Below are 12869 nucleotides of genomic sequence, written 5' to 3'. Positions count from 1 at the left end.
AGGAACACAGAGATAAGACATACCTATCTGGAACCATATCAAAATGGGCAAGTTCAAAAAAGATATATCATTTCCTACAACCAGGCAAACTAAGAATCCCAATACTCCACGTGAAGAATTCTCCAGTTCTTTTGATCTTGAGGATATTCCAAATGTGAAAACTGACAGCAGTTCACAAGACAGTAGCCTTGTCTTGCTTAAATGGAAAAAGCAAAAAAATCAATCAGAGCATTAGCATCAGGCAGTCCCTGCTGGTGATTCCTTCCTTTGGAGAAGTAGGAGGAGTGGTGGGGGGAGAAGAGCTTTTCATGTGAAAAAAGGTTTTCTATTGAACCTTGGTAACTCAGTTGGGCAGTATGGTAACCAACAGGAAAACCCACTGGGGATCTCATCTGCATGATAAGATATAGTGTCAGAATGAGCTGGGCAATAGAGCCACTGTTTTCTTCCCTTTCAGAACACATCTGGAGCATTGTGCCCAATTCTGGAAGTTAGATTTTAGGAAGGATGACAAACTATGAATCTATCCAGATGAGGGTGATGGAGATAGTGCCACACAAGATCCAGTGGAAGAAAAATGGTGATCTTTAGCTTGAAGAAAGAAAATGTAGGATGAATGGAAGCTGTCTTCAAGTGTTTGTAGAGGAAGGGTTAAATTTATGCTGTTTGGCTCTGAGAAAGGAGAATTAGGACCAGAGAGAAAAAAATGGGATGCGGCTTGGTGGCACAGCGGATGGAATGCTGGACTTGGAGTTGGGAAGACCTGAATTCTAATTCTGTCTCAGGAACTTACTGGCTGTGTAATCATGAGCAAATTACTTGATTTTTTACAGCCTCACTTTCTTCATCTGTAAATTTGGGTAATAACTGCCTACCTCAAAGGATCCTGAGGATCAAATGAGATATTTGTAAATATATATAGTATTTTAAAAACTTAAAGCACTATATTATTATTTTTATTAAATTAATAAGAAGGAAATTTCAACTAGATAGAAAGAAAAATCTTTCTAATGATTATACTATCCAACAACTGAATTTTTGGCTTTGAAAGGCAGTAGGCTCTCCCTCACTAAGAGACCTTCAAGCAGAAGAAGCTAGATAAATAGTATAGTTACCAAAAGTTGATCAATCAAGTTATCAAAAGGATTCTTGCTTCATATACAGTTGGTTTAAATGGTCTCTGTGGGATCTTCCCATTCCAAGACTCTGTGAGGCAAACCCAGAATCCCAACTACCATGTTGAGGAGAAGATTCACATAATGTAAGAACTAGGGAGACCTTACAAATCATTCAGTGGTTAGTCCAACCCAGTCACTTTAAAGATAAGAAGACTGCAGCACAGAGCAAGGGTGTAACTTTCCTATGCTCACCCTAGTTTATTAGTAGTCCTAGAACTACTACCAAAGCCTTTGAACCAGCAACCCAAGATTCTTTTCACCAAACTAAAAATAGCTAAGCTAGAACTAAGGACTTCTTTCAAAAAAATGATTTATTCTTCGTCCTTTTGAACTTAGAAGATTATGTTGTTATTTTAACATGTTTATCACCAAGGGCTAAAGCCTCAGAAATATCAACAGCATTGACTTACCACAGAGTCAAGGAACCTAATACAGCACTCCAGCTCATGCTGAGTTTCACAGAACTGCCGGAAAAGAAGCCTTCCAATTGGCTGTTTGTCGCACAGACTGAAGTAATCTCTGTCTAGAGATAATAAAAAAAAAGATACATATGGTGAGAAGGGGCATATTTGCATTATGGTGTGTTTTTGAGATCGTTGGATCTTAGCACTACAACCAACTCAGTCCTTGTTCTTTCAGCCCTTGATAATCATCTGGAACAGAAAGAATTTTATGGGATCATGGGATTTAGAGCCAGAGGCTTCAGGGCTGCTTACTCAAGTAGCTTATTTCACAGATGAGAAAATAGAGCTCCTAGATGGAGAACTGACTTGCCCAAGATCATGTAGCTAATATAAAAACTGCATGTTAGAAGAATCAGCTGCCATTAAATCCTTGTGTGACAGAATCATTTAATTCAGTTGAAATTAAACATTTATTAATCACCTCTATTAACAAGGTACTATGCTAGACACTATGGATACAGAAGTAGATATGACATAGAACTTGCTCTCAAGGAGCTAATACTCTAATGGGAGGGAAATGGCATTCTTGCTAGGCTACAAGAGAGGGTATGAGAAATGCAAGGGAGAGGTCCAGGCTGAGTGCTAGGAGAAAAGCAGAGAGATTACTTTCAATGTGTGTGTGTATGGGGGGAGGGGAGCGGGGGAAGGCGCCAGTGAGCCAGTGAGAAAGAGTTATGGAAGGCTTCGTAGAGAAAGTAGTACCTTAAAATAAGATGACTTTAATGGGCAGAAAGGGGGAGGGCAATTCTACTGTAGCCACAGAGAGTAGCAGAGGACCAGATGAAAATAGGGTAGAGACAGTGGTTCAGTTTGATTGGAACACAGAGTAGGTAAAAGTAAATGCTATGAATTAAGCTGGAAAGGTAATTTGGGACCAGACTGTGGGGGACCTTGAATGTCAAGATCTGAAACTGATATTTTTTATTCATTGGGCAAAAAGGAGCCAAAAAAAATCAGGAAAGTTTTTGAATAGAGAAACACCTGGATTAAAGAGATAAATTAAGAAGACTGCTTGAACAACAACGTGAAGAAAAGATTAGAAAGGAAATAGAAGGAAGACAGGATAATCTCCATAGTGAAAGTGCAATGAGATGAGATCAAAACAGAATAAGAATATGAAAAGTCAGGTCAATTTCTGACAAGTGAATTACAGGACTTACTTTCACGCATAGGATTTTGTAACTTATACCAAAAATGCCAGCAATGTTGACAAAACACAGTGTCTACAAATGACATTTTAAAGAGAGTTCTGAAGGAAGTATAGAAAATATTTTTCTTTCATGTCCTGGTTATATATTTCCAATAGAATGGATTTGTCAACTATGTCGAGCAAAACAAAATGTTCAGTGTCTGAACACCAAATTGAAGTTGTTTTTACAGAATTGAGTCATTTTCTCTTTTTATAGGCATCAGCTAACATAGCTGTTTGGAAAGACCTTTCTTCATTCCCCTCCATGTATTCTGCAATACAATGACACTGGACTCTTTCCTCTTCTTCATATAGGATACTCCATGTAACAACTACAAGAATTTTCACTAGGTGCTCCCTGTTTGGAATGCTCTCACTCATTATTTAGACTTTCTGATTCGTGTAGATTTCCACTTTCTGCAAGAAGCCTTTTCCATTCCTTCTTACTCTTAGGGCCTTCCCTCTGAGACTAATCCCAATTTATCCTACATATAGCTTGTTTGTACATGATGATTTGAATGTTGTTTCACCCAGACTGTGAACTCCTTAAAAGCAAGACTATTTTGGGGATTTTATTTTGGCCTTACTTTGTATTCCCAGCACTCAGCACAATGCCCAGCATATAATAGGTGCTTAAAAAATGCTAGTTGATTGACTAACTGACCTATCCTGAACCATTAGAGCTGGAGAGGACCTTAAAACATATAATGCTTACATAAGGTGTTAGGAAAGACTACCAGAGTGTGATCCTAGTCCAAACCTCTCATTTGACAGATAAGGAAACTAAGGTCCAGAAAAGTAAAAGTGAATTTCCCAAAGTCACACAACAGAGCTGACTCTCAGTCTAGTTCTCCTGAATTCAAGTTCAATGTTCTTTTCCTTTCCTGCCATTATTTAAGTCTGCCTGGGCTTTTTCTCCCTTTAGTTACTAAACTTTCTTCCTATTTTATTTTATGATCAATCATTTTTGCAATAAAAATATACAAATAGGTATCCCTATCAGATTATCAGTAATATATTCAATGCCCCTTTCTGATATCCATGGTGTGGATACACACACACGCACACACACACACACACACACACACTCATATTTAAAATGCTGCTATAGTTAAATATATAGCCTACTACTAGTTCATCTTCATTTCTCTATTTTTGATGATTTTGTAAGCTCCCATGGCTTCAATAGTCTTTATGCAGATAAATACCAGATCTATACATCCAGCTCTTATCTATTTCCTGATTCCAGCTACAGGTCTTGTAGGTGTCACAGAGAAAACTGAACTCATTATCTTTCACCCCAAACTTCTTCCTAACTTTCCTTTTTTCTGTTGAGGGTACCATCATTCTTCTAGCCATCCAGTTTCAAAATTTAAGTCATCCTTGATTATCCACTTTCCTTCTTATTTCTCCTTGCTCTAGTTTCCAGATCAGTTGTTTTTCCAATGAGATATTTCACATTTTTCTTTTTTTTCCCCATTTGTTTGGTTTTGTTTTGTTGTTTCTTGAGGTCTCATGGAGTCATTAGCTTCCACTTGCTGAATTCTAACTTTTAAGGAATTATTTTCTTCAATGAGCTTTTGTAACTCCTTATCCATTTGTCCAATTCTACTTTTTAAAGTGTTTTTTTTCTTCAGCACATATTTGTACCTCTTTTCCCATTTGGCCTATTCTGCTTTCTAAGGCGCTATTTTCAGTATTTTTTTGTGCCTCCTTTATCAATCTGTTGACTTTTTCATAATTTTCTTACATCACTCTCATTTCTTTTCCCATTATTTCCTCTACTTCTCTTATCTGACTTTTTAAAAAACCCCTTTTGAGTGCCTCCAGGAATTTTTTTGGGCCTATGACCAATTCACAGTTTTCTTTGAGATTTGGGATATAGCTGTTTTGATACTGTTATCTTTTTCTGATTTTGTGTTTTGATCTTCCCTGTCACTGTAGTAACTTTTTTATGGTCAGGTATTTTTTGTTTGCTCACTTTTCCAACCTATTAACTTTATGTCAAAGTTGGACTCTGCTCCCAGGGTGGAGGGGCATTATTCCAAGTTTTAGGTTTTTAGTGTAGCTATTTTGAGAGCTAGTTCTGGGGGTCTGTAAGTTTTTAGTTCTTGCAAGGTGGTATGACATAAGAACAGACATGGTCAGTACAACTCTCCTGACTTGCGCTCTGGTCTCTGAGGGAACCATAAGCGCTCTTTTTCATCTTGGAACTATGACCAGAACTCCTGTTCCCCTTTGGACAGAAGTGCTTTCACTCCTTATGACCCTAGAATTGTGACTTGAGCTTCTGCTCTCCTGTAGTCACAAGTGTCAGTCCTCCCTTCTGCCTTAGACCTAAGACTAGGGCCCTTGCTCCCTACTCTCTCCCCTCATGAGGACCATAGACTCTCTACTCTGGAATCATGACTACGGCCTCTGCTCTCCTGCAGCTGAAAGGGCTAGTGTTCCTCTCCTCCTTGGAACTGTATGCAACAAGTCCTCAGCCCTGTGTCAACAAAGGGTCCCCTGTAATCTCCTTCTGACCAGCTGTCCAAGTCCCCTACTGTTTGTGGGCCAAGAGCTCAGGAAGTCACAACTGCCACTAATGTATCCTCTCCCAACGTCCTGCACTGTGCTCCAGGACTGACGACCACCCCTGTAAGACAACTTTTCTGCCAACCTCCTAAATTGTCTTGAGCTGGAAGATGGTTTCACCCGCAACCTTTGTGGTTTCTGCTGCTCCAGAATTCAATTTAAGCATTATTTTAAAGCTGTTTGAAGGGGAATCTTAAAGAACTTAGGTAAGTCCCTACCTTTATCCTGCCATCTTGGCTCTGCCCTCCCAAACCACTATTCTTAAAGCACATGTCTAACCACATGACTCCGTTGCTCAAAAAGCTTCTTTGATTCCCTGTTGTCTCTAGGATAAAATAGAATATCTTTCTGTTTAGCATTTAAAACCCTTCACGATCTCTCTTTCTAGACTAAATTCAAATTACTTTCTCTTCAAGCACTCTACATTCCAGCCAAACTGCCTTTATCCAGCAGACAACGTTCCATCTCCTGTCTCTTTCTTTGCCTAGGCTATCCTCCATGTTTAGAACGTGCCCTCCCTTCCTTCTATCTCTTGGAATTCCTAATTCCCTTCAAGTCTCAGCCCAAGTGAACACATATATTACATGGATCCTTTCCTGACCACGCTCTCCCAGATGATCACACTTTCCACCCACCCCCAATAACTCTGCATTTACTTAGTATAAATTTTGTTTATATTTACATGGGTACATGTTGTCTCTCCATGGCAGAATGTAAACTATATAAGAACAAAGGTTGTTTTGTCTTAGCTTTGTATCCTTAGGGCCTAGTAAAGTGCCTGACATATCAATGCTTGTGAATGGTAATTAAATCATATATCCTTCAAACAGAAGCATGAGCATTCAGGACAAGAACACATCACAAGGAGAAAAAACCTGGATCCTTTGGCAATCATTTGACTTTTCCTGTTCCTAACAAGGGAACCAAAATGAATTATTTTGTGTCAAACTTCACTTTCATCAAATTAAAGGGGAAAGGGGAGAAATCAGTGTAGTTTATGTGATTTGAAAAAGAAATTCCTCCTCTCTCCCAGGTCCTAAAAACAAATATGAAATTCCATGTGCCATATTGTGTTTCCTTAAGGGTTCTTCTGACAGACCCTCTTCCTACCATATGGCGGTTGCTGTCAGTATGGAAACAAGTCTGTTCTAAACACATAATACCGTAAACAGACATGTGAGGCCTACGCAAGCTGTCAGTGCCACAATTACATCCATCTCCAAACTGTGGGAACATTCCCATGGAGCAAAATCCTTCAATCAAGGCCATATAATAAATACAGTGATGGATAATCACCAATTAGCACTCTTTTCTTTGCCCCAAATAAAGATAAATGGACCCATCTTTAGGGCCTAAAACATACAAAATGAAAGAAAATCAAGTGAGAAGATCTCAGCTCCTCTGAAATGCTGTTAAACGAGAAGTGTCAAGGGGTTGATTGAGGCCTAGCAGAAGGGGCTGTGAGTCGAGGCCTACAGACACTGTGAGCATCTGCAGGGAAATGAAGCCAACCTCAAGGCACTCTGGGAAGTCAAACTATACTGAATCTCAGGTCTTCTTCTAAAGTGGAGAAAAGGCTTTCCAGTATATCCAAGGAGGGAAAAGGGATCTCCAGAGCTGAAGTCTGTGTACTTGTTTTGGCACAGTAGGGAAGGCAGAACATACCAGAACTGGAGCTGGGTCAGGGTCGGTGCTAGCAGCTCATTCAGGATGGTATAACAGGGTCTAGATTTGTCTGTTTCACTGAAAGAACATTTACTTGATATGCGTGTACATACACACACACACACACACACACACATACACACACACACATACTTTTAAGGTGGGTTTATACATGTTTCTGTGTCCTACATATATCTGTGCACATATAGGTGTCCCATGATCAGGGTTAGACATATGAATAAATGGAATAAACAGATGGCTCCCTACCCCTCTCCCCACTATCTGCTTATACGTCATCGTCTTCAAACAACATTTATTAAGTATCTACAATAATGGTTTTGGCAAAGCAGGAGGTTTTCATGGCAGGTAGGGCATAAAGGAAACTTCCTTCTCCCTTCTCTCTATCTCTGTCTCTCTCTCCCTCTCTCCCTCCCTTCCTTCCTCTCTTTTCCCCTCCCCCTGAAAAGTGCTTCTTCCTTCCCCCTTTACAGGTTCCTGAGATTTAAATAGGTAGTACTAGAGTTGGGGGTCAAGGAATCATGGAGTCCTACACTGGCTCCAATATCACCATAGGCAAGTCACTGCCCTTTCCTCATCTGCAAAATGGGGATACTATTAATAGCTAGCATTGACATAACACTTGAATGCCTGTAAAGAGCTTTGCAAATATTGTCTCATTTTTATCCTCACAACAACCCTGGGAGATAGGTACTAGTATTATCTCCATTTTACAAATGAGGAAATTGAGGCTTTCACTTAATGACTTGCCTTGGGTGACACAATTAGTCCAAGGCTGGATTTGCACTCAGGTCTTACTGACTCCAACACCGGCTCTTCATCCACCTTACTGACTTACTAGCCACCTCACAATAATGATTTCTTTACTTACTCAAGGGGTTGCTGAGAGGTAAACACTTTGCAAAACCATGAAACGCCTTGAAAATGTCAACCATTATTATTACACCGGAGTAATGCATATTTATATTACAGCATCTACCCAACAAGTATCAGTCACTTTTAGATATGTAGACTTGAAGCATGTGGAAGCTGGAGGGGACTTGGGAAATCAAGGTATCCTCCTTATTTGACAAAAGAGTAAACTGAGGCCTAGGGAGGTAAAGGGACTTGTCCCCAAGTGACTTGTCTCTGGGTGACAGCCAGTAAACCACAGAACTTAACATAGCATAATGCCTTGCACACCTGAATTAAATTGCATTGACTAGAACATGTCTCCATCCTGAGGCCAGTGCCATTTCTACTATACTGAAAATTTGTTAATAAAGAACAAATATATGTCAAAGAAAATGTGTTCTCTGCCAATTTTTAAACATAACTCCAAAAATTTCTATTGCTTTATTTAAAGAACAAGAAATTAAGAAAATAACAAGAAACTCAATCTTAGTTAGCAGACCTGAGGCTGTTTCATATGAAAAAAAATGTATGTTACTAAATTGATTTCAGGAAATTGTTTCCATCATCAATTTTCCTCTTGGGAGATAATTAGGATTTCCTGACTTTAGAAAGTAAAGTTCCACATCTGCATATTGATACAATTAAGGGGGTCAGTTTGAGATTGCCCAGCAACACTCCAGATTGGGGAAAGTAGAAAATAAACTGGAAAAAAATGCCAAGAGCATATCACCCCAAGTTGTCCAGAAAAAGACCTAGTGCTCAGGGCTTTAGAGTCTGATTCTGGGGGGGGGTGGGGCCAGTCAAGCTAACAGCAGAACATATTCCACACCAGCTGTGAATATAACACTGTTTGGAAATATGGCTTAACCTCACGAATTCATAGTAGAGTTAAAGAATTAGAACATTATAACTGGCAGGGTTCTTAGAGATCACCCCTTTCAGTTGCGTCTTTTTTATTTATTTCCTAATTTTTGACAGAAGACATCCCAAAACAAACCCTCTTAAAAAATACATTCCTCACCCCAACAAATTATCTACTGTTAAAGTAAAAGGGGTACCCATGACCTTTAACCTTGACAGTATGGTACTAATGTTGGTATTACAATTACCTGGTCTAATTGCTTCTCTACTTTGGTTTATGCTTTCTTCACCCTGCATTTCTTCAGTAAGTCTCCCTACGTTTTTCTGAATTACTCATATTCATCATTTCTTATGGTGTGGTAATATTCCATTGCATGCATAAAGCATGATTTATTAAACTGTTCTGCAGTTATTGGTATGTATTTTGTTCCCAGCTTTTTTGCTTTCATAAATAAGGTTGCTCTAAATATTTTGTACATATGGGTCTCCTATTGATACCAATGAACTCCCTGAAATATATAAGTAAAGGAAGCTCTGGATCAAAGGGTAAAAATAATTTTGGTAACTTTTCCTGAATAATGCCAAACCACCTCCTCATTTTAAAGAGGAGGAAAACTGACTAATTAAGGAGAAAGGTCAGAATAATTATTTAAAGTCTTAACATTTTAAGAGAAATGAAGTTCTTTTTAAACCCCCATGTAACTCTACAGTAACATGACTGCAACAAAACCCATGCCAAATATGTGCCCAAAGAGAATCTGCTTTATTTAATAAGCTATTAAAAAAGATTCATAGTCAGCATTATCAACTGTCTCATCATCACAGAATCATGGAAATTAGAGTTGGACAAGACCTTAGAAGACTAACTTCTAGTTCAATCCTGTGAAAATTTTACAGGTGGAAATACAGACTCAGAAAGAAGTAATTGGCTCAAGGACTCCTACAGCTGGTAGAAGATTCAAACCAATCTTGATCTCCTAACTCCAAGGAGATATATAAATCAAAGTTCTACATACTCAAGTCTGAGGTCTACTATATCACATATCATTGTCATCAACAAACATTTCCTGAGGCCTTATTTATTCAAGAAAATAATCTGTACTATGATGTGTCCTAAAAGATATGGATGGATGATATCCCTTAACTCACGCTATAAGGAATATAATGTGACCTGTGGATACTGGAGTGATTTGCCATTTCTTTTTCCAGTGCACAAGTGACTCATCCAGGGTCACATGGCTAATAAGTGTCTAAGGCTGGGTTTGAACTCCAGTCTTCTTGACTCCAGGCCCAGCGCTCTAACCATTGTGCCACCTGACTGCCTCCTCTTGGTACTTCTATCACGATGCAAACCCAGCAATGGTTTTGTTCTCCTTGAGCCTCATGTAGCACTCTGATTTTTATTTTCCTTGTGCAGTTAACAGGTTCCATTTTGTATTATGGTAATTTATGTATCTAATGTTCCCCTCTCCCTCCTAGATTATGAAATCCATTAATATAGTTGAATTGAATCTACGATGCCTAAAGAAATGGCTTCCTATCAAATCATATTTGTTCAGGGATTTCAATAAAAGCAGGTATTTCCAAATTGTGCTTGAGATTGAGAAAAAATAGCTAATTATTTCAAATACTTTGATTATTGCTTCCTAGGCTTGCTCATTAATTACGCTATTTCCAAAGAAGGCATTTGCTAAGCAAAGTTAAACTTCGTACTAAGCATCTGAGAATAGCTACCAGTTTCACACTGCCATAGTGATCCTGAACTGGAGTCAGAGAGTTTTAAATCTTAAAGAAACGTGATTGCCTTGACCAGTCCTCTTATTTCATGGCGGAAAAAGCTGAAGAAACCCAGAGGGGTAAAGTAGCTTGTCCCAAATCACACAACAAGGCAGTGGAAGAGATGGGGTAGGAACTCACTTCTCCTGATTAGCAGAGCAGTGTCACTTGTTCAAATGTGGCAAATGACCAATAAGCAAAATCTTCCAAACTGAAAACTCATTTAAGGCTGAAATTATTTTGTGTAAACTTTATCACAGAGAATCTGTCTTGTACCAAGAAGGCTTCCAGTAAGAGATAGGATATTCCTCATTAAGAGGATCTGAAACCCAAGCTAGGTAAACAAAGACCCTTTTCATATCTCTTCTCTGGGCTAAACATCATCAGTATAATTTCACAGCATTCAGATTTAATTGATTTCAATTTCAGTGTTCTTTCAATTTATATTGTTAAAGTTATTATATATATATATATTTTTAATTTTCCCTTACTTCACTTTGCACAAATTGAAATAAATCTACCCGTGCTTCTCTGTATATATGATATTCATCATTTCTTACAGCCCAGTATCACATTCATGTACCATAACTTGTTCAGCCATGCCCTAAATGACGGGCATCTATTTTGTTTCCAGTTTTTTGCCACTACAAAAAGTGAGGCCATGAATATTTTAATGTATATGAGGCCTTTCTTTTTTACCATTGACCTCTTTAAGGTGTGACCTTAAAGTGGAATCTCTAGGCCAAAAGATAGGACGTTGTAGTCATTTTCCTCACATAATTTCAAATGGATTCCAGAATGGATGGCCCAATTGAAAGTTCCACTAATAGAGCATTAGTTATGATTGTCTTTCCACAACCCTTCCAAGAGTGAATATTCCTATATTGGATCATTTTTACCTGTTTCCTAGCGTGAGATGAAACCTTAAAGTTGTTTTGATTTGCATTTCCATTCTTAATGATTTGGAACATTTGTTCTTATTGCTGTTTTGCAGTTTTTTTTAATGCTGTTTGTCCATTTCCTATTTGTTCACGTCAAGAGAACGGCTGTTGGTCTTCCATATTTGAAAAAATTCTCTATTTGTCATAAATATTACATCCTTATCAGAAATATTTGATACAAAGATTTTTCCTCCATTTGAGTACTTCCTTTCTTATCCTAAATGAATTAAATTTTTGTGTATGCAAAAGTTTTTCAACTTCATGTAATCAAAATTATTTATTTTATCTTTTGAAGTAACTCTTATCTCCTAGTAAAGAATTCACTGCCCAGTCACAACTGTGAAAGGTATTTAATCTTTTTTCTCTTGTAATTTTTATGGTATAATCTTTAATATTCAGTTTATCTATATGTTTTGAGTTTATCATGATACATGGTATAAATTAATCTAAATCTAATTTATATATACTATTTTCTAGTTTTCTTGGCAATTTTTATCAAATATGGAGTTATTTCCTAGATAATTTATGGCTTTGTCTTTATCATACACTGGCTTGTGGTTTTGACTAATTTTCTTATTTGTCTAGTCTGTTTCACTGATCTACTTTCTCTTTTTTAACTGGTACAAAATGGTTTATATGATTAATATTTTATAATACTTCCATACCTTTGTGTAACCCCTAAACTCCTCTGTATTTAGTATATGGTATTTAGTATTTTAGTAATTGTTTCTCTTTTACCCAAGAACCCTGAGGGTCTTCTCCTCCCAGTTTGATTTTTCTTTTTATTAAAGGTGCCATCCCTTGAGTAACTTAAAGAAGCCTATTCATTGAATGGATATATCTCACTCAAAGTAAGAATGCTATAAGACCTAAGCCTGAAAGGGCCAGGGGCTCCCATTGCATCTTGGGCCATCTCCAGTCATCCTGTTGAATATCAGGCCACTGGACCCAGATGGCTCAGGAGAAGAAAGTGAGGTTGGTGACCTTGCACAGCCCTCCCTCACTCAAATCAAAGTCAACTACAAGTCATATCCTCATCTTGATGTCATGGTCCTCTTTGAGAATTAAGGACAAACACAAACTCCTCTGAGCCTGACACACAGAGAGCGCTGTTTCTCCCTAGGATAGAGTATAATTAATTAGTGAACAAATACCTGTTGATTTCTTACAACGTATGGTATCTTCACTATTCTTATGGCCACAACTCTTGAACAGGCCTTCATTAGTAACCGCCTGGACTACTGGAATAGTGACCTTTCTGCCTTTATCCTCTTACTTTCCCTTCCAAACCACTCTTCATATTCTT

General features: G+C 38.1%; 1 protein-coding gene across 3 annotated transcripts in view; it reads right to left on the bottom strand.

Moving 5' to 3' along the window:
• The window catches only part of GRK5 (G protein-coupled receptor kinase 5), a 300122-nt gene that overhangs the window by 94937 nt on the left and 192316 nt on the right, over window positions 1–12869 (bottom strand). For all 3 annotated transcript variants that reach the window (XM_072623961.1, XM_072623963.1, XM_072623968.1), the window contains one exon: window positions 1589–1701. In XM_072623961.1, coding sequence (XP_072480062.1) covers window positions 1589–1701 — 113 coding nt within the window. The remainder of the gene's footprint in view (window positions 1–1588; window positions 1702–12869) is intronic.

Source organism: Notamacropus eugenii, chromosome 1, assembly GCF_028372415.1.
Source record: "Notamacropus eugenii isolate mMacEug1 chromosome 1, mMacEug1.pri_v2, whole genome shotgun sequence".
Lineage (NCBI taxonomy): Eukaryota > Metazoa > Chordata > Mammalia > Diprotodontia > Macropodidae > Notamacropus > Notamacropus eugenii.
The sequence above is the reverse complement of the archived record's forward strand: the minus strand, read 5'-3'. Positions and strand labels throughout refer to the sequence as shown.